The following is a 27,996-nucleotide window of genomic DNA, read 5'->3' as shown; positions in this document are numbered from 1 at the left end:
AACATTGAAGGCAAACCGTGTCGAACGAACGACTGTCCTAGTCGCTGTTACAACATTGTCAGCCCCGTCGTTACACTTTCCTCGCCAAAATCGTACGTGTGGGCACCGCGTGTCCACAGCACGCACCCGTCGACGGTTCCAGCTTCCAAGCACCCTCCTGCCCTCGCCATCGACGACGCAACAACGCCGTCGTTGCCGTGGCCGCGCGCCGAGCGGAGCAGCCGCTTTGGCTCACCCCCTCCGCAGTCGTCGCGGCCACCGTCAGGCAACAGCCAACGCGCAACCTTGTGGGAAACGCACCCGGAAACACCGCAGAGCAGCCGTGAAAGTCAATCCGCGCCCTGCCCGTCCTCCCTCCCCCTTCCGCTCGCCCGTCGCGTCAGACGACTCCACCGCCCGCACGCCCCCGCTCGCGACGACGCGCTCGGTGCTCCGCCTGCGGCCTGCCTGCCCCCACGACGCGCCTAAAGTAAACCCCCTCCCCCGGCGCAAGCGTCAGTCGAATCTCCGGGCCCCGCTTTGCTTTCCCTCCTCGCGTGCTCGGCGACTACTCGGCGCCGCGCGGGGCTCCATGGGCGCGTCCTCCAGCCGCCGCCGCCGGGACGACTACTACCCACCGCCGCACCACTACTCCTCCTACCCGCCGCCGCCGCACCACCGCCACCAACACCCGCCGCCTCCCCCTCCACCGCCGCACCACCGTCCTCCCCCTCCGCCGCCGCCCTCCTCGTACTACTACCACCCGCACCCGCCGCCCCCGCACGCGTACCACGGCCCGTGGCACCCCGCGCCCGCGCCGCCGCAGCCGCAGCCGCCCGCGCTGACGGGGCCTCCGCCCGAGTTCGTGGAGCACCAGCAGGCGCAGAAGGTGAAGAACTACGTCAATCTGCACAAGGACACCATCAGGCTCGTGCCCGACGACGCTGACCCCGAGCGCCGCCTCGTCGCCTTCACTTTCGACGCGATAACCGACGGCAGGTGAGGTCGGGTTGTGCTGGTGTTGCTATGTGTCTTAAAAACACTGTAATGTAATGGTAACGGTAGTGTTTGATTTATATTTGGCCGACCTGGATTATGTGGCTACTGCTTACTGGAATTGAGATTTATAACTTGCTTCATGTAGGTGGCTAATGATTAATTGAACTTAGCCAGTTACTGTTTTTAGACCAAAGCTCATCACCTACCTTTCTTAGAAAGTCCAGTAGTAAGATTGGCGATCCAGCAACTTGGAAATAGAATACCAACAGTGGAGCTACGTGAAGAGGGATATGCTTTCATTTAGCAAATTCTAGGTGGTTCATTACAATTGCTGACTTATTGTTTTGTATAATGCTTCAAGCTCGTAGATCAGTAATTGTTTTCCACTTCCATAATAAATTACTGAGAGAAAAAGAAGCAGATGAATAGTTAAGTGTGACTAGAGCAGTACTCTCAGAAGTTTAATGGCTTACCCAGAATGCTATATGGGAAGAACAAGAATAGTTTAAATTTTCTTTTCTTTTCTTTTTTTCCTCAGGTTTATCATATGTTTGTTATTCCTAGCTTAAAATTCTTTGCAATCTGAACTACAGATCACACAACTTCATGTTCAACCACAGTAACCACAACATTTTGTTTATATTATTACTGCAACCAGTGCTCAAAATCCTGTTGTTACTGCTAGGCAGGTTTTTTAGTTAGATTGTTGAAATTTTGATAGAAAAATCAAATTTGGGATTGGACATGTAGCTGGTTGGCTACCAGCTCCTAGCAATTGTTTAGGAGACTACTGGCAAATGTTTCTTTAGAGAAATCACACATCATTTCCCTTTCAAACTAGTGCAGCATGGATGGAACCTTTTGTTATTCTTAAAAAAAATGGCATTTTACTAGAAAGTTCCAAGGGATCAAGGGCTCAAGTGCTCAGCAATGTCCACCTACTTACCTAGATAGTAGATGCTATAACTGCTGAGCACGAAGTTGCAGACGTCAGGTACTGCATAAAATCGTTTACGTTTACTTTTTGTAGTCCTAATTAGCTCAACCAGTTGTGCTTAAAGCCTAAACTTTTAGGCAGAAGGGGCATGTGGCAGCAGCTGAAAATTTTGCCATGCATGCAACGCTGGTCTCCATTTTCTTTTTGAGGAAGCAACTTCAATCTCCATTGCCAGTATGCCTGCCTAGTCATGCTAGTTGCCATCCAAAACGATGTAGTTGTCATTTTCTTTTAGGTTGTCGAGGACTTTCTTTGACTGTCTAGCGCAGCAAACCCCGCCCCCCCTAAACTTGGCGGTTTGCAGCTGTCTAGAGTAGTAGCTGCCTAGTCATCCTAGACATTGCTCTCCTATTAATATGAGTGTTTAGTTACCATTTAACATCAGTTGACACTTGAACTTGTCCATATCTTTTGCAGTGTGACTATATATTACTTTGCCAAGGAAGGAAAGGACTGTAGTTTTTCTTCAATGTACCCAGAATTACAGATGCCAACAAAGATACCCTTCGAGAAAGGGTTGGCCCAAAGGTTTATCCAGCCCTCTGGATCTGGTGTTGACTTGGGATTCTTTTCTCTGGATGAGCTTTCGAGTTCGTCAGGGGAAGTGTTCCCACTTGTTGTTTATGCAGAAGCATATCCATCTCCAGAGGAAGGTGGCCCATCAGTAAACTCCACTCGTGCACAGATTACTCTTGCTGTTTTGGAGAAGCATAACAACGACCTTCAAGTCAAAGTTGTGAAGCAAATCTTGTGGATTGATGGCGTGAGGTATGAGCTACAGGAAATTTTTGGTATGGTCAACTCCACTGAATCAGATGTTGCCAATGCTGATGCTGATGACACGGGGAAGGAATGTGTTATCTGCTTGACAGAACCAAGAGACACTGCTGTTATGCCTTGTAGACATTTGGTAAGTACATGATTTGCTGTATGTGCCTTTTATCTTCTAGATCTAGCTTTTGTTACCTTAGGTTTTGTCTGATTGTTCCTTTCTTATCCAGTGTTTATGCAGTGAATGTGCAAAAACTCTACGATTTCAATCAAATAAATGCCCAATATGCAGACAGCCTGTTGAAAAACTAATGGAGATCAAAGTTAGAAGTGCTGAGCCATAATGGAGAGTTTGCTGGTATTATTGCTGCTGCACTATGTTATGTAATTGTCCATAATCCTGTAACAACATCGATCTTGAAGTGTATAGTTCTGTTGATGGTTGTGAACTTGTGATGACGTGGTCTAGAAATGAACTGTGAAGACCTTCATTTGGCATTTGATCGCTTGGTTTTTCTTGTTATAGTACTCCCTCCGTCCCAAAAGAGTATTGTTTTTGCTATGAATATGGACAAACATCTGTCAAGATTCATAGCAAAAACGACACTCTTTTTGGGACGGAGGGAATATTTAGAACACTGCATCTGAAAACTACCTTGTCATAGTTTTGTGCCTTGACAAAGCTAATTTTACACGTTTTTTTCCCCTGGTCAATTGTCATCTTTATGCTTTGCTTGACATAGACTTGCCTTTCCATGTTCCATGCCCGTTGTTGTCCTTCACATTTTACTTGTACTGTGATGTTGCAATTTGAAGGGCGGGCCTGGTGCAAGCGGTAGAGTCTTACCGCCTGTGACCGGAAGGCCCCGGGTTCGAGTCGCGGTCTCCTCGCATTGCACAGGCGTGGGTAAGGCTTGCCACTGACACCCTTCCCCAGACCCTGCACAGAGCAGGAGCTCTCTACACTGAGTATGCCCTTTTTGTGATGTTGCAATTTCTTTCGTTTTCAGGGAAGTATCTCGGTGATGTTTCTGCCCAATGTATCTGATAGTAAATCCTAGTAGTTGCATGGTAGTTTTGTGAGCATAACAAAGCGTGTTTTTCTACATTTATTACTGTAACATTTTGTGTACTGCTTATATATCAACCAGGGTACAACTCAATTGACATGTGGTTGACCATCTATCTGGAATCTGGAGTTAAAGTGGTATGCTGTGTTTCAGGTAAAATTGAACAAAAGCATCGCTATTGTGTTTAGGTCATCTGCTGCGCTGAGGTGTGTAAAGTTCACTAGTGCTCCACTGCTCCTGAACCCAGCTTAAATATCCTTTGATCCTTCCATTGACCTGTTGCATCTGTACACAATTTTTGTAATGAACTTGATAGTTGATAGGCTATGTGCCATCTAGACAACTACAGTAGTTGATGTTTTGTGTGCAGTAAGTAGCCCCACCCACTCCTGATACGTACTAAAAAAATATGAACGAAACTGGTGGTCTGCTCCCATAGCCCAGATTCTTGTGGTATAATAAGCCTTTTGAAGATAAAGAACATGCCAGATCCACTTGGAGTTATCATTTAATGTGCCATACATATTTACCCTGGATCATATTACTTTGCCGTAAAGTTTATGCTTATCTCTTTGTAAAGTATCAACTGATGTTGATTTTGTGTGTGTGTGTGTGGGGGGGGGGGGGGGGGGGGGGGGGGGGGGCGCGGGTGATCATTCAGTGAATCAAAACCAAAGTTTCGGTGTTTTAGTTGAGTCAGATGAGCATCTGAAATAAATCCCGATCAAAGCATATAACTAGTTCAGTGCCACCAAAGTTTTGGCATAATTAATGTTCTTTTTCATCATACTAAAACACCGAAATTGCATGATTATAACTCAATCGTCCCAACATCTTTATTCCTACCTTCGTTTGTTTCTGCTTTTCCATTTGCTGGACTTGAAGTTTGAATACTGAGCTCGTATGCTGCGTGGGAGGCAGCTTCATCATGCTGACGTGTTACCGTATCGACTGTGTCTTCGAGAAATAAGGGATCTGTAAATTCGTCGCTGTATGTACCATTTGAATAGCACCGTCCATCTTTATAAGCCGATTGTACAGTGTTATGAGATAACCAGATTGTTTGAATGTACTCCCTCCGTCAAAAAAATAAATATATGCAATTCTCATTTTTTTATAAATCAAATGATTTAAACTTTGACCAAAACTATACAAAAAATACTAATCTTTATGATACAAAATAAGTACCTTAGATTAATTGCAAAATGTATTTTTATAATAAACTTATTTAGAGCATAAATTTTAGTACTATTTTCTATAAATTTGGTCAAATTTGAACATGATCTTATAATTATATTCTTTTTTGGGGATGGAGCAAGTACTGAAAACCAAAAAGGTTACAATGGTGCGTCAGCTTGTACCGACCCTACTTGTGTCCCTTTGGGAAACACGTATAAAGGAACTTGTTTCAAAAAAAAAATTCGCAGATTCAAAAGACACGGTAGCCTACACACGGCCAAACATAATTCAACCTTGGAATAAGTATTTAAACTGTTGGCCTGTATTATTATTAGAAAGTACAAAACGAAAAGACATCTCCTCGTACTTCGGTTTTAAGATAGCCATTTGGAATGTATTTAGATTGTTGACACAGACTATTAGAATTTATAAAAATGAAAAGACATCTTCTCGTGCTTCTGTTTGGTATAGTTTATAAGTTGTTTATGGTAAAAAAAATAAGCTGAAATGAACAACCAAATGACATGTTTTTTGCAACTTATTCCAGACGCATTTATTCCCACTACTCTTATTTGTGCTAAAAAGTACAAAGTGGATCAAACTAGTTCATTTTGATCGCGCTTTTACTCTATCTGTGCAGTTTATCTGGGAAGCATTTTCTAGATAAGCAAACAGGGCCCAAGAAAGAGTATTATCTGCAGACGGTGTAACCTGCATCCTGCATCCATAGCTTTGGTACGGGAAATACGACATCCGCAGTGCGCAACAAAAAAGCACGTCATTTTCAGGAAACTCTGAACTCTCCGTTGGCACACAAAAAAAATTGCACATTCCTTCAAAATTCTGCGCTGCCGACCGGACCGACGATGTGGCGACCGACGAAACGCTGAGGAACACCACGAACCGCACCGGATAGCTGGAGCAGCATCCAGCAGCGGATGGGGCGCAGCACGGACGTGCGCTCGTCACTCGGCAGCACGCACCTGTCACCCTGTCACTGACAGCTCTTCTTGTTAGTACACGACACCGGCGATCCGTACGCGGAGCGGAACGCATGTTACCGCTCTGATGCCGCGCAGCCATCCTGCATTCCTGCTACTTGTACCTCGTCGGCACCCGCCCGCCGCAGCGGCTGCCGTACACAACGAGCGGCCCCCGGCGCGTCGGCTGTCCGTCCAACCAGCGAGCGCGCGCGCACGCACGAACGGCAGCCACACAACCGCCCGCTCTCGCTGGTCGAAGTGGTCACTGGCTGTGGCTGGTGAAGCGGGTGGGCGTGCGCTGCTACGGGCGCCCCCAGCTCCACATCGGATGCTGACCTCCCCAGCAGGTCGACGTGGAGCGCGCGGCGCCTCTGCCTGTACCTGCCCCCGGCTCGCTCCAGTTTTACTCGTCCGCGTATCGGAATCCATCCCGTTACGGATAGGAGCAACCAAACCAAGCCAAGCCGATCCGAGCGCGGTGATGGCAACCACTGTGGCAAACGACAGGTGCCCGGTGAATTTCCAGCGATTCTGGCCTAAGATTCGTCGTGTGCCTCGGGTCCTCTGGTGATTCCATTCCATGTAGTAGCCATTTAGGACGGACAGGCACCAATAATTAGCACCACCTCGGCTGCCAATCAGTGCATCGATCGAGCCCGCTTAGTACCACCAGTACTTGCTTACTGACTGACGGCATGGCTGGACGCGACACGGCGCCTTTTTGTTTCGCAACAGTTGATTGTGTCAGTGCGCGGGTTGGCCTACGAGAACATGCCGCTGATGTCTGATGCCGAGAGGAACATAGCAACGAACAAGGGAGCGGACGGAGGGTCCCACGTCCTCCCAGGCAGAGGAGCAAGGACCGCGAGCGGCAGGCGGTGCCCGATCCGGACGCCTCCGTGCGGCCACCCTGGCGCTGGCGGCCATCGGCCATCGGGCCATGTGGGCAGCGGAGATCCCGAGGCCCCGATCGCGGGTTCCACGACGGCTGGCTGCGGCTGCCTCTGCCTGGGTTCGCTTCGGTGGCCGACTCCGCGACGGAGCAGCCTCATCCGCTTTTTTTCGCCTGATCTGCTCGAGCTCGGCAGGGGATATTGCCGGACCCAGGCCACCCACCCACCATCCCTCTCTCTCTCCCCCTTGGAGAGGACATCATCCATTGCGAGTCGTTCGATAATGCCATGCACTCATGCCGGTGTAGTGTGTACGCGCCGGCGCGCATATGGTTTGCTTCCCAGCGAAGGTTGCTACTTGCTAGTTGCTACTACTAGTACTAATTGAAATGGTTCATCATGCGATCCCTATTCCGGTCATGCTCACGCATGCTGCATATAGCATAATGCCCTCCAGCGCCCAAGGATCAGACGACGGACAACGAGCGGTTGCGGTTCAAACTCGTCTGATCCGAGCAACCGGCCTATCAGCCATGTCGGGCCGCATATAGTCGTAGCAACTAGCAACCGGAACTGCGAGAAGCTCTCTGGGCACAACTCAACTCTCATTTCACTTCTCAACAACACATGGAGCTTGTTTGCTTATTGGTTTCAGCCAGCCCAAATCAGTCTAGAAACTAGCCAGCGAACAGGCCGAGGGAACGCAAGCTATTATCTGACAGGTGGGGCCTCGTGGTCTCGTCCCGTCCCGTGGCGAGAACGGGAGCGGATTGCGAACATGTGCAGGGATAAGGATGGCAACGGGGATATACCCATCGGGTATCGCCGGAACGTTCTCTTCCCCGCTACGGAGAATTCAACATATCCCCATCCCCATTAACTGTCTCGGGTATAGATTATTGCCCATCCCCGTACCCGTCGGGTAACAGATACCCAACGGGTACTGCATACCCGATAAATAAGGACACTTGGGGTCGCAGCTTTGCAATCGGAGACGTTTCTTCTTCACCCAGGTATAAGTGTCGGAGTCTCGGAGATGCCGATGAGAAGGAGTGAGGTTGTGAGGAGAACGAGCAAAGATGGCAGAGAGACCGAACTGAGGAAACGAGGGGCACGAGCGCTTGTGAGACAGGCGTGCTTGTGCTGCTGGCGGAGATAGTGAGGAAAAATTGAACGAGGGCTCCTAGAACACACAAACTATATATATGACTGTTCAAATTTGGACCAAAATACCTATATTGAGCTTCTTTGGGTCTAATACTCATATGGCAGCTCAAATAGTCGGGTTCCCCGACGGATAACGGGGACGGGTAAACAGGGAACGTTCCGTACCTGCTATACCAGTCGGGTATGGATTCTTGCCCATTTAGACGCTCGCGGATAAAGATATGATCACATCCCCGTCCTCTAATGGATCAAATACCCGTCGGGTATCGGGTATCGGGGTTGTTGCCATCTTTAGAGCAAGTATAATAGCAGGCTGTAAGCCGACTAAATGCTGAGATGGAGAAGAGAGAGGAGGAGAGAGAGGAGAAGCGGGCTGTAAGCTTACAGCCGGCTTGGGCACAAAAACCAAAAAAGTCTGTGAGAGAGATAAGTGGGCCATGTATTAACTGTAAAGAGCTAACTACTGTATGAGTAGGCTAAGAGAAGGCTACAAAGAACCTTACAGCCAGCAAGCCGACTGTATTATTAAGGGGGTGTTTGGTTCCAGGGACTAAAGTTTAGTCCGTGTCACATCGAACGTTCGGATGCTAATTAGGAAGACTAAATATGAGCTAATTAAAAAACTAATTATATAGAAGTAGACTAATTTACGAGATGAATCTATTAAGCCTAATTAAGCCATCATTAGCATATATTTACTGTAGCACAACATTATTAAATCATGGACTAAATAGGCTTAAAAAATTGTCTCATAAATTAGTCACAATCTGTATAATTAGTTATTTTTTTAATCTATATTTAATACTCCATATATGTATCAAACATTCGATAAGATAGGGAGTAAAATCTGAACTAAGTCACCAAACACCCCCTAACCTTATGCAGGGACCGCGCCGCGCACCCTTGGGGCCCGCGACCTTTCTGGGCAGGGATTGGGCCAGCTGCTCTGCCGGGCCCCACCCCAGCCCTCAAACTGATGACACCAGAAAAGGGGCCTCGCTATTGAAGCCCCCGGCCCCTTCGTCCGAGCGCAGCGCCAGCCAGAGGCCAGCCGCCGCGACATAACGCAAAGCGGAGCCTCTGCTCTCTCCTCTCTGCCCAGCCTCCTCCATTGCCGCCGCAGCTCTCCGAGCTCGCCGCCACCTCTGCACAGCACACTAGCCCAGCAGCTTAGGAGCCTGAGCAGCTAGCGTCAGGAAGGAAGAAGACACCAAGATGGAGGTGGAGACGATGCTGGAGGACGACGTGTTCTTCGCCGAGCTCAGCAAGCGGATATCGCTGCTCATCACCGACGACGACGAGGGCGCGGACTTCGCCACCGACGCCGCCGCCGCGCCCCTCCCGGTGAGCCTCCGTTCCCTCCCCTCCTCGTCGTCTCCTTCAATCAAGCATGTGCATGCACGTGTGCTCGTCAGTTGGTGTGTCAGGCCCAGGCCCAGGCGAAGCCATAGCTTCTGTTGCCTGCGGTATCGGAGCTTCTCGTTAGGTTGTTGGTTGTTGCAACCCGAAAACCAGCTGAAATCAAACCCCAGCACATGGCTGCAATTGCACACAACCTCACCAAACGGCGTGCCCGTTCGTTCGTTCCGCTCACCCAATCCTAAGCGGAGCAAAAACAACTCAATCAAGGAGAAGTAGAAGAAGTAGTAGAAGAAGAAGAGGGCATCTCGATCATATGGTCTAGTTGTGCAGTGGCCAAGTAGTAGTACTAGGGACCTCGGAGTAATGAGCACTGTAGCATCCGAACACCACGCGTACCTGGAGTATATCTACAGGACACTTGCGCATGTGCATACGCGCAGGATTTTAGGAGGATAAGCATTAAGGCAGGCAGCGTACGGAACTAGAGCTACTCGCCGATACTCCCAATAAGTGCAGCTGTATCTTTCGTAAATGGTAAGTAGTAGTCGTTTGAATTAGCGAGAGGTTATAGTATTGAACACCTTTTTGTGGCAAATTGTTGACCATTTTGGAGGTACTAGTACAAATGCTGCCGCCAAACTCTGCTGGGCCGCCAAACCCAGCTGAAAAATCGTATAGAAAATCTAGTGATTGAATCTGGAGGGAATCTTCCGGTTCATGTGAATTCCGGCGGCGTCGGCCGTATATGTAGTCATGGGTGGCACATAGTTCTGTCAGTGCAGTGACGTGCACTGCACAGGCCGACCGGGCGGGCCCCAGCACGCAGGCCCGTGACGTGCACAGGCGAGGCGTCGTCGTTGCGAGTACGTGCCCAGCAGCCGGTGTCCCTTTCCTTACCGTTCCTCAAGTAGAAGCTTGCAAGGTACGCCGTCCCACCACGGCACCACCAGCCACCACCACGCACGCATGGCTGTCGGCGGCCCGCGTCGCTGCAGCTTAAGCTAAGCTGAGCATGTCTCTTAAGCCTCATCCGCACATGCGCCCCGTGCTTAGTAGGATCGGAGTACCTCCAAATAAACCTCCAGTCGATCACCCTGCTTAATTATGTACTACATGCTCCCTGTCCCCGTACGCACACGGGGCTTAATTGTAGTACTATACTAGGAGTAGTAATTAGCGTGGCTCCAAAGCACTCGATTAATTAGTGAGTTAACTAACTATGCTCGATCGTCCTAATCACTACCCTACCCACATGATTGCCAAGACTAATCACTTGCGTACGTGGCTCCAAAACTTTTTTATTAGTACTAAGTATGTATACCCTTGCAACGATAATTGATCCACCCTTGGCAACATGGCATGCCATGCGATCCGTCGTCGTCGTCGAGTCAAGTGGCGATCGATGTTGCTTCGAGGCTTGGAAGAGCAACCTTTATTAGCATTGCTTGCGCACAACACCTCATCATCATGCCATGCATCATGCATGCATGCGACCCGTGCCGGGCGTCGCTGTTGCTAGCTAGCAGCGTTATATGGTTTGCTCGTATACAATCGTGGATTATAAGTTAGAATAGTATTTTTCTCTCACACTAAATCAGTCAGCAATAAATAATTCATGATCCTTTACGACGAAACGAACCGGCTTTTAATTAGTCCTCTCCGATCCGGCCGGGCAGCTCTCGATCTGTGAACTTTGCATGCACGCAAGTGGTCATCAGTCATGTTCCCGCCCGGCTACTGATGCTATCTAGTTGATACAGCTATCGGCCACCGATCGATTTCCATTGTTTTTTTTCATTTCATAGATTTTTATATATAACTAAAACTTTGCCATGATCGCATCACATCATGTGCGACGGTGCGAGGCGTCGACACGACCAGCCAGCTAATTAACGGCCTGGATTGGATTGGATTGGCTCTTCTAACGAAAAAAAGAAAAAAAAAACTGCATGCAGGGGTTCGCATCGTCGCGCGGCGCCCATGTGCCGTCGCAGCAGCAGGATTGGGGCGCGTCGTTGCTGGCGCCACCGGCCTACGCGTTGTACCACCACGGCGCCAGCTACGGCGGGGCGGCGGCGGCGTGGCAGCAACTGCAGCAGTGCGGCAGCAAGGGCACCGGCGTGTTCATCCCGCGGTCCACGCCCGGGTCCGCGCACCCCAAGAAGAAGGGCAAGAACAGGGGCGGCGCCGCCGCTGCCAAGGCCGCCGCGCGGGCGGCGCAGGCAGCCGGCGCGCCAGCCAAGAAGCGCGTCTGATTTCGACTTCTCGACCGTGAATGAACCAGAAAAAAAAGGAAAAAGGAGGGCAAAAAAGAGCACTACTAACTCCAGATGCAGTGCAACAACGAAGTGCTCGTCGGAATCTGCCGGATTAGCTTAATCTGTTTAATTAATTAATTAATTTTCAGTATTATTACTGCTGTTATTCTTATATATTGTAAATAATAAAACCATTGCGACTCCCCTGGGCTAAAAATGCATAATGTGAGCCCCAGGGGAGGACTGTGGGCTGCTGGGCAGCCCCACACGAATAATCTCTCTCTGTGTGTATAGCAAGCTAGTGATTGGTGGTGCCGCAGTTTTCTTCTTGGCTAAGTCAATTTATTAATTATTTTTTGTAATTGTCCTTTTTTTCTTCCCCCATTTTTGTAAGATGAAGAAATGAATTATGCGATTGGTGTACTACTACTACTGCAGTCTGCAGTGCAGTGCTAAAGAGAGTGGAAATGTTAAATGTGCAATGATTGGTGTACTAAGGCCTTGTTCCTCGGTAAAGTTTATTATATGTATCCAATGTTTGATGGATTATTAAATATAGACTAAAAAATAACTAATTGTACAATTTATGATTAATTTGCGAGACAAAATTTTTAAGTCTAATTAATCCACGATTTGATAATGTGGTGGTATAGTAACATGTGTGTTAATAATAGATTAATTAGGCTTAATAAATTCGTCTCGCGGATTAACTACGGATTATATAATTTATTTTTTTATTAATATCCAAACACCCGTGCACCCCATACGACGCTCCTGACACCCTGCAACTTTACACCGTGTACTTAAAAGAAGGCCTAACTTTACCTGATGCCTCGCGCTGCGTGCTGATGCCCTTTCGTTCTAGTAGCGGTTTCGCTCGTGCCATGTGCCAATGATGGTGGATGGAATGGAATCACGTAGGTCCCTTCTAAAATGCTAAATTTTTCAAGATTTTCCGTCACATCGAATCTTTGAACGCATATATGAAGCATTAAATATAAATAAAAAATAAAACTAATTATATAGTTTAGACGAAATTCACGAGACGAATCTTTTAAGCCTAATTAGACTATGATTGAACACTAATTACCAAATAATAAAAAAAACACTACAGTATCATTTAAAAAAAAATCGCCATCTAAACCGGCCCCAGGCCGAGGTCGTGCGTGCATGGATTCTATGGTGGTGTCTTGGGACATGTACTAGTACGCTGTACGAATCCTGATCTGGGGAACGGCAGATGCTTGCTGCGGCCGCTGGTGCCGCCGCCCCCCTGCAACATGGGGGGCTGTGCGGCGGCTGGTTGGTTGGTTGGTGACGTTCGTCACGCTGCGACTGCGAAGTTCCAGGCTATACGTCCAGCCAGCGCCAGGGGATCAGGGGACACGGCACGGTACAGTACAGTGTCTCTTGTCTACAGGGCAGCATACAGGAGCAAGCATCGTCGGTGCCGGCGCGGTGTGGATCCCGGGAGGGGCTCGGGATTGGAGCGAGGTCAACAGGTGTCGGACGCCGTGATTGGAGGAGTACAGTACGTGCGGACCATTTTTGCCATGGATGGACGGCACGACGGATGCTTGCTTGGGGATTCAGGCCGCGGCGGCAGAAGCCAGCCAGAGGGAGAGGGGGCCCTGCTGGACTATGGAGAAGCCGCGGGCGCTGCTGGCTGGGGCAGCAGGTATTCGCCCAGAGTTTCCTTGCACGTACGTACGACGCACCGACAACGGCCGGCCGGCCGGCAATTTATGGACCATTTGACTTGTAATGGCAGCAACTCTTGCATTGCATGGGACCAAATCGAGTTTTCATTTCAAAAGTGGGGACGTCGTCATGACTCGCGAGCAATCGGATCAACGTGGCTCGGTGGGTGCGGTCAGGTCATTGTCGCCACGATTACCCTTACCATTGATGAGAAAAGGAGGCTCCCACCCTCTCCTATGGTATTACGCATACTTAGGGCTAAAATTTTTTGTGCAGTATCCATCACATTAAATCTTGCGGCACATGCATTGAGTACTAAATGTAGATGAAAAAAAAACTAATTGCACAGTTGGGTGAGAAATCACGAGACGAAACTTTCGAACATAATTAGTCCATAATTAGACACTAATTGCTAAATACAAACGAAAATGCTACAGTAGCCAAAACCTAAAAAAATTTTGTATCTAAATGCGCCCTTACTAGTAGTACATAATAAGAAGACGGCTGTGAGCGAATAGAACAAAATGAAAATCCCTGAGCAAGACGGGTAGCAGATGCAAACCATCATTTAGGAGCACCACACTCCGTTTGCCGGCGCCGAGCTGGCGAATGTTTTAGCAAAAAAAAGTTTTTCTTTTGCAGGCGGCAGAGCGCATGTGTACTTTTGTCATGGGAAGTACGTGGCCTTTCTCTACCTTTGTTAACGAGATCCACCGCCTAGCTATCGCTGCATGTGATTGGATTGGGTCGGTTCCGGCGGAGCAGGTTTTTTTTTTTTTTTTGAATTTGCTGGCGGAGCAGATTCTTGATTCTTGCAACGCAGTTTAGGTCGAGTTTTTTCGGCAGGTTTTAGAACTGCATTATGCCGACGGGCCGAGCGGAGGTTATACGCTTACTTTTATGGCCCATCTTGAGCAGAGAGCAGTTGAGGAGCCGATGGGCTCTTATGTCCCTGAGCCTACCTAAGCCCACGGCACATGGGTCTGGTCGGCATTGTTATCTGATGATTGCGCCCTGTTTGTTTGGACTTGTTTGGTTTATAAGCCGTACTTTTTCAGCCAACGAATAGTATTTTTCTCTCACACCAAATCAGTCAACAGTACTTTCAAGCATGGCTTATCAGCCAAATAAGCCCAAATGAACAGGACGCTGACCGTCCAGGGCTCCAGACTGAATTCACCTGTCTAGGCCGGTGCGAGGCCTGCTCGTCTACTTGGGTTGATTGAGGTTTTTCCCGCTGAAGATTGAGCATCTGTTATCCAAATTATCTCGCCCAATTTTTCGTTGCAAGGGGGGCGTCGCACACGAATTCTCCCTCCGTCGCCGGCTCGCCGCTTTTGTTGTGATGATCCGCGATTCACCGATCTTACGAAATGGCTCGAGCTGCCGAAGCACGTCGCCTCTGCTTCGCGTTCGCGAATACGAGGAAACGGTGCGAGAACGCTACATGTGTTTACTTTACGCGGCACGAAGCATCAGCCTGTTCATTTCGTCGTAAACGATCGTTGATTATTTACTGTCGGCTGGTTTGATGTGAGAGAAAAATACTGTTCCAGCTTATAATCCACGATCGTATTCGAGCAAACGAACAGGCTGCATGATTGCATCCAGCTGACTCTTTCCTGTCGGACATAGGAAGCTGACGTTTAATCTGCATTCTAAAAATGAGCGGAATGGCCAGGAAATTAAACCCAGGGAAAACGACGTCGATCGGCCGGCCAGTCCGCCAGTCGGTGATCTACCTACGGACTACAGGTTCTTTGTCTCCTCATATATGGATCCAGCAGCCAGCTACGTACTCGACACGATTTCAGAGCCTCTGTATAGTTGGGATCGACCACGTGGGTTAGAGTGGCGTTTAGTGCTCGGCAGCCCATCTTTTGTTTGGCTGGGGACGACAATCTGGAGCCAATTGTTGACCCCGGACGAAACTTGAGTTGTACGGCGAAGCTTGGCTCGGAATTGCGTCGGTGTCAATCTCCAGTACGTTAGCGTTGGGGTGGTAGCAACGTTGACGCTTGTCAGATATTAATACTCACTTGTTAACCAGGTCATATGCCTGTTTGCTAAGGGTGCGCTTGAAAGAGATTCTTCAAGAGATGTTTTCTAAAAGTAAAGTAGTAAATTCCTATCAAACGTTTCTAGGATTCCGGACCACAACCACATAAATTCTTGCTATGTGGTTTATTAGCCGCAAAATATTTTAACAACGCTAATCGTGATGAAGACAAATATTCATTCATTACTCTAGAGGAGTATAATCTATGCCTATCCATCATGTTTGAAACCATTAAATAACTATTAAACCATTGTATATTGATTGTTGAATGAATATGAATGTTGATCGTAGCTGTGGTTATGTTGACTGATTTAGTGAATGTTGAGTAATTGGTGTGGAGACATGTTCTCCTTAAGTATTTTTCATGTATTTGAGTATTTGTGTTCATGAAAAAATTTCATAATTAAATGCTTTTATGCATAACACTACACCACAGCCTAAATATAGCGTCACACGGTGGGTCGTTATAAGCCATTTCAACGACTTACGGTCCGACGTTATAAACTTATAGCGTCAGATATATTAGCCGTTGATACTGGCGACGCTAAAAATCTATAACGTCGGACTGAATTTTAACGTCGAACCGTCTGACTTTATATAAAAGATATAACGTCGGGCTGTCTGACGTCTTTTCTAAACTTATAACGTCGCACTGTCTGATGATATAGGTTTATAGCGACCCACTGTCCCTCACTATGCATACAAGTAAACAACACATAATATCCTGTACTGTTTAGCTGTTAACCATATAATCAACACTGCCATGTCATACATTCAAACAATACAGTCAAGAACACATAAACTGGACCAAGATAGAGCTCACAAGTTATATTACAGTCATCATGATGTGTCATGCCATTTTACACATAATTCATGGCATACAAAAGCTAAGATGAAATAAGTTTGGCCAAATGCCAGACTAGGCAACCCATGTCTCATAGTTTGCTTCCACTCTTTACAAAATGATCCACCTCTAGTAAGGCCAAACAAAAGTTATCATCTATAGCTAAAATGTCCAAAACACGTCGTCATGAGCACTTTGATCCAATCATTGGCTGCAGTCCACTTCCAGCTATTTCCTCCCACCACCTGTAAATAAAAGTTGAAATTCATAAAAAAAAGGCACAACATAAAACTTCATAAGATACTTTGATTTGTCGTCCTAGATCAGTTAATAACTTTACTCAGTTTTCCATTAACACAATCAGCATGCTTGCCAAGCTTTGCGACTAGCTTAAAATGTATTTTGGGCAATGGTTAAGATTGCTAGATCACTAGAAAGACAAGCTGAAGGCAATGCAACAAGTTCAATTAAAAGTGCTTAAAGAATATGGAACAAGCTAAAAAAAGGCTACATAAAGTATACAATACACTAATCACTAGGATCAATACTAACTTCATATCTCTTGTTAGTTACAGAACCTATAAACTGAATATGTTGCCTATGGTCCTTCTGACTTTCTTGTTGGGTTTAAAATTTTGGCACGTCAATGAATATATTCTAAACATTTTAAAATCAGCACACTCACAATATACTTGGGAATAGTGCACAAGTAAATTTTTCACATCTAAGAAAATATGTAAGTTCTTCACTACTGAATTACACTAACACAGTCCTAAAATTTTAAAATGTTGGCTAAGTTAGAGCTTTACAGACCTGTTCCCTGGGATGATTTCTTAGACTTGCAGACCTTGAGCTGTTAGAAATATCAATGATTAGAAAATCTGGGCACTCATTACATATGAAAAAAACAAACAATGACAAGTTGTGTTTGTTACCCTTTTATATGGCCAAGCAATTGCCATGTCCTTAGCATCAGCCATCTCTTCCACACCAGGATATGGGCGAGGTAGCTTTGCATCCCTTTTCATCACACATCTGATAACAACTAGACAGTGCTTCTTTCCAAGAGCTTGTCCTGCGTGCACGGTGACAGGATTAACTGAAATAATTATTCCCTTGGCCACAGGTTCATCTCTCTGGAGTGCATAGAGTATAATTTCATTGCCGATCTGAAGCAAACAATGTATTTATGAGAATTGTATACATTAAAAAATCACCATTGGACTAGAAGAAAAAAAATTGAAAAGCGATGAGAACATTACAAGATCGTCATGTGAGATGTGATTTGCATCACCATTCCTTGATGGGCCTGCACTGTCAGGGCTACACTGAGGGGACTGAACAGCCGAGTCTGTAGGAATGGGGCTAGACTGAGGGGGCTGAACAACTGTGGTTGTAGGAATGGGGATAGAGTGATGGTGCTGCATAAATGAGGCTGCGGGAGATGTGTTGGGCTGCACAACTGGGGAGCTGCTGGACCGGTGGGGCTGCTGGACTGGTGGGGCTAAGTTAGTCCTACGCACAAGCATGTATTCATACTCATTAGAGTTATTTGCATAGGCACCATCTTCATGAAATTCAACAACTTGATTTGTCTCAGATCTTGGGCTCTATAAACATAAAAGTGGGAAGTTAGAGACATTCTGGAACAACACATGAACTTAGGGTGCAAATATTTATGAGTAATGCATATATATTCTCAGTACTTAGAGACAAGTGACTTGGTAACATATTAATGATCTCGCAGTAATGCATCTTCTATGTAAATCAGGACTGAAGCAAGGCTAATACCAATATGAGCCAATTATCTAGCCATAGAATCAAGGATTGATAATTGAAATTAGAGAATGTACAAATAATTTACCTCATGGTGACGTGAGTTAGAGCCATTTTGGGAGACATTTTCCATACTTGACCTTTCACGTGCCAACCTTTCATGCGCCAATTCAGCTTCTAATTCTGCTATGCGTTGTTCTAGAGCTGTTTGGTGACTTTCTAGAGCTGCTATATGACTTTCTTTCCTTTTACACTCTCGATCTTGCATTTGAAGCCTCGTTGGAGTGTAACCCTTGACCCCTTGTGTACCAACAGTTTGGGGAGTTGGTCCTAGGCCCAAAACCCGAACACGTCCTTTCGGTTCCTTTTTTCCACAAGCAGCAGCAAATGCATCACCTTCTTGGATGGATTTTTCGGTCAATTCAGGCTGGGCTTCAATAACTGATTTAAGTTTATTCTACACAAATAGGATATCATTGTAAATATGCCAAAACTAATATTTCAAAAAGTGATACTTGTTCAATGAAAAACTTACAATAATTGGTTCTGCATTCCTTGATGGAATTCCATTTTTTCTTGTATGTGTTTTGATATAGAGTTCGTCCCTTCGAGGAGTGCGCCCTAGTTCATTAGCCTACAAGTGTTTCACTTTTAGTACTTAATGCAGCACGTTACGTATTGAAAAAAAATCATTTGACATACCAGTTCATGCCTGTTACAAGCAAAGCTCTTGCTACCAGTTGTATGATGTATGGACAACTTTGCACAGTTGGCTTTGGCAATTTCAGTTTGAGCCTATGATAGATATCGCTATATCAGAAAGATCAATGCAAGCAGCAAGCAATAAAGATGGCTGTAACCAGCAAGCAAAACTAGGAGTAGTACTCACTGCAGATTCTTGGGTTGACCAATGGTTTTTGAGAAAGTTCCAATCATCATCATTCAGTCTTTTACCTTGTTTTGTCCTTAAATTTTCCTCTGTTATTTCACCTTTAAAAAACTGTCTCTTCAGGTTTGCTTTAAAATCCTTCCATTTCTTTCCAGCAGCATCCAAAACCCAATCATAGGCTTTATCATCAATATCAAAGTATTCCTAGTGTGAAGAGAAAGTAGCAAATGAGTACTTATCATGAAGTGAGAAAATAATGAAGGCCTACAAATAAAACTAGAGCAGCTACCTTCATGTCTAACCATACTGCATCCTTTAAGTCCTCATCAACAAGCCTCCAATCAGCACAGGCAATTGATATTTTTTGTCTCACATGTACCCCAACAGCACCAGAAAACCTCCTAGCATTCTCACCAACAGGCTGACCATATTCATTGACCATAACTTTGATTTTAGGCATATCAGGTTTCCTTGCAAAGACTACATCCAATCTACTGATACCTCTTCCATTCCTCTTCTCTTGTGTATTGCGCTGAAAATCTGCTATAAATAAATGGAGAAATTAGAAGCAGGCATAACAAAAATCTACTATAAATAACTTGAGAAAATTTACTAGGATATACAAGACCTTCATTATCACATAAGAAATCTCCAATCGATTCAAATTCCCAATCATCTTCTTCAGCTATATCTTCTTCAGCTACATCTTCTTCACCTTGCCCATTCACATTCATTGCAAATCTTGTTTGTGGCCTTGGCCGCAGATTATGAATCCTGGTTGCTTGAACACTTGTGTTATGAGTTCTCTAAAAGAAGTAGTAGAACAATATCAGCAATATTAAATGAGCAAAGTCACTGTAGTAGAACAATTTATACAAGAGATGACCTTTGCTCTTTTCCTAGGTTCATTGCACGTCATCTCTTGCGCCATATGAACGAGACCAAGTGATGCCATCATCTCTTCGTTCTCTGCAACATTTTCATCCCTCTCCAGCTCATAAAAGGTCTTGCCCCCATTGCTACTGTTTCCTCTTGCGCTTTCCATTTGTTTTCCTGAAACAAAGAACCCAAATATGAGTAGTCTATGAAAGGGTTCAATAAAACAATCAATAACAAATATAAGCAGCAGGCATCACTTAAACAACACTTACTTTGTAGACTTTTTTTTAGGCTTTTTCTTTTGGGGAACAACAAGTGTTCCATCTATATCAGTTCTAAAAGAAGGGACTACCCCATTTACAATATCCACTGTCACATTTGCACTTAGATCATGCAATGACCATGCTACTCCATTGCCATTATCCATGTGCTCATTCTCTAAATTATCTAAGTCATACACATCTCTTGCTTTTGACTGAACAGCAGCGGCCCACTCACGATCAATTGCTTCGGGAACATAGTATACTTGAATTGCTTGTGATGCTAAAATGAAAGGCTCATCTGATATCTTTTCGCCTGTATTGAATAAATGCTTAAAGTTAACAGATGTAACCCCCAAATTATCAGTTTGTACCCATTTGTCCTGCACACGGTTGTCAACCCAATCACACTTGAAAAGAACCACATTTCCTTTGTGATGATAATTTAGTTCAACAATTTCCTTTATAATTCCATAATAGGCATTTTTTGTTATTCTACTATGATCATTATTGCCCATATCAAAGGTTGTTGCCTCAGCAACTACAGCAACCCCACTATTTTGAATAGGTCTTCCCTCATCATAGGATTTTGTGTGGAAACAGAATCCGCTAATACTATAGCTGCTATACTTGCGTGCATTCAACATTGGCCCCTTGGCCAAAATTTTTATCTCATCTGGTGCTTCCTCACACATTTCTCCCACCTGTGATTATGAAAGACTGCTATTAAAATGTGTAAAATCTATCACAAATAGCAAGTCTTCAGTTTTACTTTCACTTACATGCAACCTAAACCACTCATGAAAGGATTCATGACGCATCCGGTTGATGTCCCATTTATTTCGATGGCCAATGGAGGAAAGATATTCATCATGCTTACTGCAAAGGTTATTGTGACTTTAGAATGCAGGGGAATTTGATTATATGATGCAAGTGGTTTCGATAACTTACTCCAAGTAAGGCGCAATGTTGTCATTGTTGAACAAAACATATCTATGAGCTTGCACCCATGTCTTGTGGTCTAAACTAAATGTGCATTTTCCAGCCAAGCCTTGACCAATGCTACGGAAGAAAGGAGGTGTACTGTCATCTTCATCTATTCTAGGTTGACGGGTAATCTGTCCCACGCCATGTAGATAGCGAGAACAAAGTGTAAGGCACCCATTGAAATTAGCCCACTCCATAATTGATCCCTCCGGATGACTTTTTGTACGTACAGAACCCTTTAGTCTCATTAGAAACCTATACATAAAAATAATAGGCACATTAATTGACACTGGTATATAACTAGTAGGTTTGTATATGTCTTCAGTAAGACACATGGCCTAAGATAGTTACCTCTCCACAGGCCACATGCTGCGAAAATGAACTGGACCAGCTATTTTTGCTTGGGCAGGAAGATGTACCATCAAGTGTACCATAATGTCAAAAAAAGATGGAAGGAATATAGTCTCAAGAAGGCTCAAGGTTTCAGCAATGTCAGCCTGTAGACTTTCCATATCACTTATTCGAATGACAGGTGCAGAAAGTTTCTTGAAGAAGTTGGATATACGAATCACTCCAGCACTGACTACTTCTGGTAGTATTTTTCTCACAGCAAGTGGTAGCAAATCTTGTAGAATAATGTGGCACTCATGACTCTTCAGCCCAAATACCTTCCTCTCACCGACATGTACATTTTGTCGTATATTTGATGCGTAACCATCAGGAAACTTCACCCCTTTTAGTACTTGACAAAATAATTTTATCTCATCAAGACTCATTGAGTAGGGGGCTGGTGGTAAATAAAATTGGTCCTCTACTTCAATTGGGTGAAGATCAGTTCGAAGACCAAGAGCTTGAAGATCTAAGCGAGAATTCAAGTTATCCTTAGATTTCCCAACAGTGCCCAAGAATGTGTTCAATAAACTTTCACAGACATTTTTGCCTATGTGCATAAAGTCAAAATTATGTCGCAACATCAAATCTTTCCAATATGGAAGCTTGAACCAAATAGCTCTTCTTTTAAAAATGACTAATGGTTCACCTTCCTTGCGTTTCTTTCTTGCTGGTTTCTTCCCAGATGGATCCTTGCCAAAACTAGTACTAAGGTCTTTAGTGCACTCCAAAATTTCCTCTCCAGAAAGTGGTTTAGGTGCAGGTCTGAACTCAGTTTTACCACCAAATTTATCGGCGTCAAACCTAAATGGATGATTTTCATGCAAGAATCTTCGATGACCCATATAGCATGTCTTGGAACCACTACCAAGTCTAATTGAATCAGTAAAGAAGTGGCAATCAGGACATGCTGCTTCACCAGATGTGACAGATCCAGACACATATCCTAGACCTGGGAAATCAGTAATAGTCCACAATACTGCTGCCCGTAGCTGGAAGTACTCACCTATGGAAGCATCATAAGTTCTAACACCATTTTCAAACATATCTAACAAGTCGTTGACAATTGGCTGACAAAAGAGATCAAAATTACCACAAGGAGAATCTTTCCCAGGAATGAGAAAAGACAAGATGAAATTTGATTGCTTCATGCACATTGAAGGTGGGAAATTGTAGGGAATACAAATGCCAGGCCAAATGCTATAGCTATTATTCATGGTTCTAAATGGATTGAAGCCATCGGTGGCAAATGCAAGATGGATATTGCGGCTATCCGCAGCGAAGGTTGGATGCTTTTCATCGAAGTCCTCCCATAGAGGGGAATCTGCAGGATGCCTTAGGAGACCATCTTTTTTCCGGCCTTCATCATGCCACCTCGTCAGGCTTGCTGTTTTAGAGGACAGAAATAACCTTTGGAGACACTTCTTTATTGAAAAGTAGCGGAGAACCTTCTTGGGAACATTATATACATGTTTCCCGTCTAGACTCTTCCTTGTTGATTTCCACCGTGAAACCTTACACTTTGGACATGAATTCAAATCTATGTTCTCCTTCCAATAGAGAATGCAATCATTTTCACAAGCATGAATACTAGTATACCCAATTCCTATGGATTTCACCAATTTCTTAGCTTCATGAAAGGTTTTTGCTACGGCTGAACCATCTGGGAATGCATCATTGAATAGTTCTAGTAGCAGGTTAAAAGATTTATCAGACCATCCTCCAAGGAGTTTGATGTGTAGTAATCTAATAAGAAATCGGAGTTGGGTATATTTCTTGCAAGTAGGGAACAGATCCTTGCTATTCTCTTCAACCAGCTTTTGAATAGCAACTAGCCCCTCACAAGGATCTAGATCAGGACTATTTTCCTCAAAATCACCTCTATCATCTAAGCCACCTGCTAAGTCCCTAAGCAAACCAGAGATATCATCATCTTCATCAGGATCATCCATAACCTCAACACCATCAATATCAATGTCACAGTTCTCATGATTCACAGACGGGGTGGGTTCTCCATGTAAATTCCATGTTCTGTACCCTTTTAGAAACCCATCACATATTAAGTGTTCACGGACTTCACTAGCCTCATACCAGAAAGAGTTGGAACACTTTCTACAAGGACAAAGTATCTTGCTACCAACAGCTGCATTACTAAATGCAAAAGCTAAGAAACGGTTCACCCCCTGCAAATATGCCTTGCCATGCCTACATGAAAGTTTATGTTAAAAAGCCACTCAGCCTATGTATACCCCTTTCAATATCTATTAAGTTACTATATTTACCTAGCATCATCATCAATCCAAGATTTATCCATCAACCTTTACTAGGGGGAACCAGAAGCTGACCAAACAAACTCTAAAAATATAAACACAAGAATAGATCATGGATCGATCTAGGCAAAACAAGAGATATATATATAAGCAACAGATCAACACGGCAGACTGGGAATGAATGAAGAATTAGCAGCTAAGCAACAGATCAACACGGCAGATCTGGCAGTGTTGTGGGACACATGGGGAGAGGAGGAACCAGGAGGGGGTGGGGGCACTTTCCACGAGAAGAGGAGGAACCAGGAGGGGGTTGGGGCGCTGTCCAGGAAGGGACTGGGGCCGAGGAAGGGGCGAGCTGAGGTCACCGACTATGCTCACCTGGACACGGCGTCGTTGGGGGTCGCCGACGGGAAGAACTGCGCTGAGGTCACCGGCCTGAGCTGTGGACGCCGACGGGATGGAGGAGCCGAGGTGAGGGAGGCCGACCGGAGGGCTGCAGTCGGCCGGCAGAGGCCCGGCAGGAGGCCGGCGGCGGCGGCAGAGGCCAGGCAGGCGGCCTGCGGTGGCGGAGGGCTGAGGGACGCAGCTCGCGCCGGCAGCGGCGCGACACTTCTGTTTCGCAAAGCAGCAAGCCCGCGGCGCTTCTGTCCGTGTGGTGCGTGGCGTTCCTGCTCGGCGGGCGGCGGGCGGCAGGCGGCGGGCGCTTGGGCCCTGGCGGCGGCGGGCGGGCGGATTGGCGCGGGATGGGGTAGCGGAGGGATTGAGGATTTGTTTTTTTTTTGAGGCGAGGGTGATGAGCGCTAGTAGGGGATGGGCTGTTGGCGGGCTAGATTGGCGGGCTCCAATTTTTTTCTGACAATGTGGGTCACATAAATTTGGGCGGGAATTGGGCCAATATACTCCGCGCTAGGGCAGCCAATTCGTTGCAACGGACGGTGGGTCGCTAAAAGTAATATATAACGTCGGACCATCCGACGTTAAAGTTAAATAGAATTAACGTCGGATAGGCTGTGGTAAAAAACGAGATATAACGACACACCGTCTGTTACCGATCTTTAACGTCCGACCTTCCGACGTTAAATCGAAACTTTTAACGTCCCCCAACCGACGCTAATTTTGGGTTGTGGTGTAGTGTAAGTAGGTAAGAATTGTCATCTTTTCTAGAAAACACTGAGCTGTTGAGAAACATGTGGCATGTTCTATGCTATAGCTTTGTATAGTTTTTAGAGAAGAATATGCTAAATGTTATAACTCACTATTTACAAAATTATTGAAAACATAAATAAATTGGCCAGACTTCCCCCTTAGCTTAAACTCTTGGGTTAAAATGATGGATCCATGCTAGCTAATACCTTGCTTAGAGTAACTCCATGACTCCCTAACCCACACTTAAAAGGAAATCAAGCAAAATATACGCCCGATTGACCTTTATCGGACTTCTTACTTCTACTAGGCCCTCAAATTGTATCACAGGCTACGTACATCTAAGACTGAGTCTCTCATATATATCTCTATTCCGACATACTTGATAAAAAAAGGAATTACGACATATAGCGTGAAACAAGGAAAAAAAATACAAGATTGGTTAGAGCCCTCTATGAAGGGGTAAAATTTAGACGATGAACTTCAATTTCAAATCAGAGAAACAAGTGGACAAGCAAACATGACCTGTATGATTACAGTACGCTCTTGTGTATAAAACTCCACACCACTACACACGGTTGACACAACGAAACCATCTCACTGGCCAACATTACGATGGAGGACATGGCATTCTTTCGTCATGTTCGCTTGGCTTATAAGCTATACTTTTTCAGCCAATAAATAATATTTTTCTCTCATAACAAATCAGTCAACGATACTTTCAGTCATGACTTATCAGGCAAGCGAACAGGGCATTTATTGGCCGCAGCAGATCTAATGATCTATCAACCACTCAGCACCGTATTCATTGAACCATGACAGGAATCATATGCTAGTATACGTACGCTAGTACAACGGAGGCGAAGGGAACACAGTAAAAACAGGCCGTGGTCCACAACGAGCAGAGGTTTCAAAAACGGAAAAAGTCTACTTAACCCTCATCTTTCATACATGGTCTACTTCACCCCCAACTATGAAACTGTCTGTTTTACCCCCTGAATTTTCAAAAACCGACTATTTTACCCCCCGGGCGGTGAATCTTTGAAAAATCACAGTAAATCATAGAAAAATCATAAAATAAAAAAAATCTAATTTTGTTGGACTCCACATGAGTAGATCTACATAGTGAATATATAATACGGTATGCTTTAGTACAAAAATTTTACTGTAGCCTTAGATTAATTGGAAAATCTAATTTTGTCTATAATTAATTGGAATAATTCATAGCTCAGCTTCTATGGTCCAATTGTGGTGAATTTTTTATGGTACGCTAATTATTGTATGCTTAAACTATAGTAAAAATTTCGTACTCATTGGACTATGTATAACTTAGTTATATATAAATTCTAATTAATTACAGACAAAATTAGATTTTCCAATTAATCTAAAGTTACAAAAAAAAATTTATACTAAAACATACCGTATTATATATTCACTGTGTAGATCTACTCATGTGGAGTCTAATAAAATTAAATTTTTTATTTTATGATTTTTTAAAAATTCACCGAAAATAAAAAATTCAAACCCACCATTACTGTAGCAAAACCGCCGCTGAAAACCGCCCAAGGAGTAAAATAGACGGTTTTAGAAAGTTCAGGGAGTAAAACAGACGGTTTCATAGTTGGAAGGTGAAATAGACCAAGTATGAAAGGTAGAGGTTAAGTAGACTTTTTTCTTTCAAAAACTAAAGGCTCCATAAAGAGCAACAGTACCTGTTCTCTCAACCCCCGCCCCTTTTTCCATTCTTTGATTTGATTGATTCTTTCGTGAAACCACGGCCATGTTTAGTTCCCCAAATTTCAGAATTTGGTACTATGTAAAAAGAAGATTTCCCGTCACATCAAATTGCACAGCTTGGTTGTATTTTGCGAGATGAACGTTTTGAGTCTAATTAGTCAACGATGGAACAAATATTACCAAATAAAAACAAAATACTACAGTGCACAACAGTATCATGCGAACTAAACGCGGCCCACCTTTCCCTCCACTCACGTAATTAGGCATCGAAAGCCGGTGGTGCCACTCTCTCGGTTGACAACGAGCGTGGTGCGTACGCTGGTACTCGGTGCTCCCTTCTTTTTCTGAGATGGGGGCGCTGGATGCCCTTTTCTCGTCTGAAAGAACACGGGAAAATAGAGAATTTAACGCGTCGGGGCACAAAGTGTGCTGCACTTGCAAAGAAGTGTTCGCTAGGAGTAGCTGTTTACCCGTGCAATTACATGCGCACGGACGGTTATACTGCGCGAAACCAGTGCTCTGGTTTGCCAACCGTTCTGCCACTTTTTATACTGCGCGAATCACCAACCGTGATCCGCCGAACTTTGGCCTTGTTTAGATTGTAAATTTTTATAATCGGGATACTGTAGCACGTTTCGTTTGTATTTGACAAATTTTGTCTGATCATGGATTAACTAGGCTCAAAAGATTCGTCTCGTGATTTACAACCAAACTGTGCAATTAGTTATTTTTTACCTATATTTAATGCTCCATGCATATATCCAAAAATTAATATGATAGAGAGAAAATGAAAAAAACTTAAAATTTGAAAATGATCTAAACAAGGCCTTTCTTTCCCTTCCATTCCGTCTGCATCACTGCATGCAAGAACCACTTGACAACGAGTCTGTCACCGCACGACCTTGCCAGTTGGCACGGGCCTAGCCAACCAACCTCAGACCTACCACATTCACCGTCACATCTCATGAATGCGCGAACCAACCATGGGGAGCTGAGGGCTTTTTTTTAGTTCGAGAAGTTTTCTTAAAAAATGCTTCGGTAGTCATTACATTAAATTTTACCATACATGTATAGAACATTAAATATATATAAAAAAAATTAATTGCGTAGTTGGATTAGAAATCGCAATACGAACATTTTAGACATAATTAGTCCATGATTAAATACTAATTGTTAAATAAAAATAAAAATATTACTATAACCAAATTCCTAAATTTCACCTCACTGAACACAGTGAAAAGAATCGGTACAACTCGCAAGCAAACGAACAACCACTTCACAGCGGGGCTACCCAACTCAGCTCATGCCAGCGGCCAGCCAAAACACCGGAGACAGACAACCTACTCCACCCCACTTCCTAGGGGCCGCGTTTCTTGTCGATGTGGCAGCTCAAGCAGCTGGGG

The 27,996-nt window shown here is 44.9% G+C and overlaps 2 protein-coding genes and 1 pseudogene across 2 annotated transcripts; 2 read left to right on the top strand and 1 right to left on the bottom strand.

Annotated features, from left to right (window-relative positions):
• The first annotated feature begins 238 nt into the window (after positions 1-238).
• LOC136513455 (probable E3 ubiquitin-protein ligase LUL4) lies at positions 239-3,247 on the top strand. The gene is made up of 3 exons (XM_066507461.1): positions 239-978; positions 2,393-2,885; positions 2,977-3,247. Exons 1-3 carry the CDS (start codon positions 572-574, stop codon positions 3,088-3,090), a joined length of 1,014 nt encoding a protein of 337 aa, XP_066363558.1. The 5' UTR covers positions 239-571; the 3' UTR covers positions 3,091-3,247.
• A 5,681-nt stretch (positions 3,248-8,928) lies between these two features.
• On the top strand, positions 8,929-12,151 carry LOC136513157 (uncharacterized). The gene is made up of 2 exons (XM_066507147.1): positions 8,929-9,382; positions 11,356-12,151. Exons 1-2 carry the CDS (start codon positions 9,254-9,256, stop codon positions 11,653-11,655), a joined length of 429 nt encoding a protein of 142 aa, XP_066363244.1. The 5' UTR covers positions 8,929-9,253; the 3' UTR covers positions 11,656-12,151.
• Positions 12,152-16,490: 4,339 nt separating this feature from the next.
• LOC136510844 (uncharacterized) lies at positions 16,491-23,738 on the bottom strand (annotated as a pseudogene).
• Between the last annotated feature and the right edge of the window lie 4,258 nt (positions 23,739-27,996).

Source organism: Miscanthus floridulus, chromosome 16 (genome assembly GCF_019320115.1).
Source record: "Miscanthus floridulus cultivar M001 chromosome 16, ASM1932011v1, whole genome shotgun sequence".
Taxonomy (NCBI): domain Eukaryota; kingdom Viridiplantae; phylum Streptophyta; class Magnoliopsida; order Poales; family Poaceae; genus Miscanthus; species Miscanthus floridulus.
Note: the sequence above shows the minus strand (reverse complement) of the source record. Positions and strands in the feature narration are given on the sequence as shown.

Excerpts from the sequence above, each read along its gene's own strand:
- LOC136513455 (XM_066507461.1), top strand. The coding sequence starts at position 572 with ATGGGCGCGTCCTCCAGCCGCCGCCGCCGGGACGACTACTACCCACCG. Across the intron at positions 979-2,392 it reads GACGCGATAACCGACGGCAG|TGTGACTATATATTACTTTG; the intron begins GTGAGGTCGGGT and ends TATCTTTTGCAG. Across the intron at positions 2,886-2,976 it reads TTATGCCTTGTAGACATTTG|TGTTTATGCAGTGAATGTGC; the intron begins GTAAGTACATGA and ends TTTCTTATCCAG.
- LOC136513157 (XM_066507147.1), top strand. The coding sequence starts at position 9,254 with ATGGAGGTGGAGACGATGCTGGAGGACGACGTGTTCTTCGCCGAGCTC. Across the intron at positions 9,383-11,355 it reads CCGCCGCCGCGCCCCTCCCG|GGGTTCGCATCGTCGCGCGG; the intron begins GTGAGCCTCCGT and ends AACTGCATGCAG.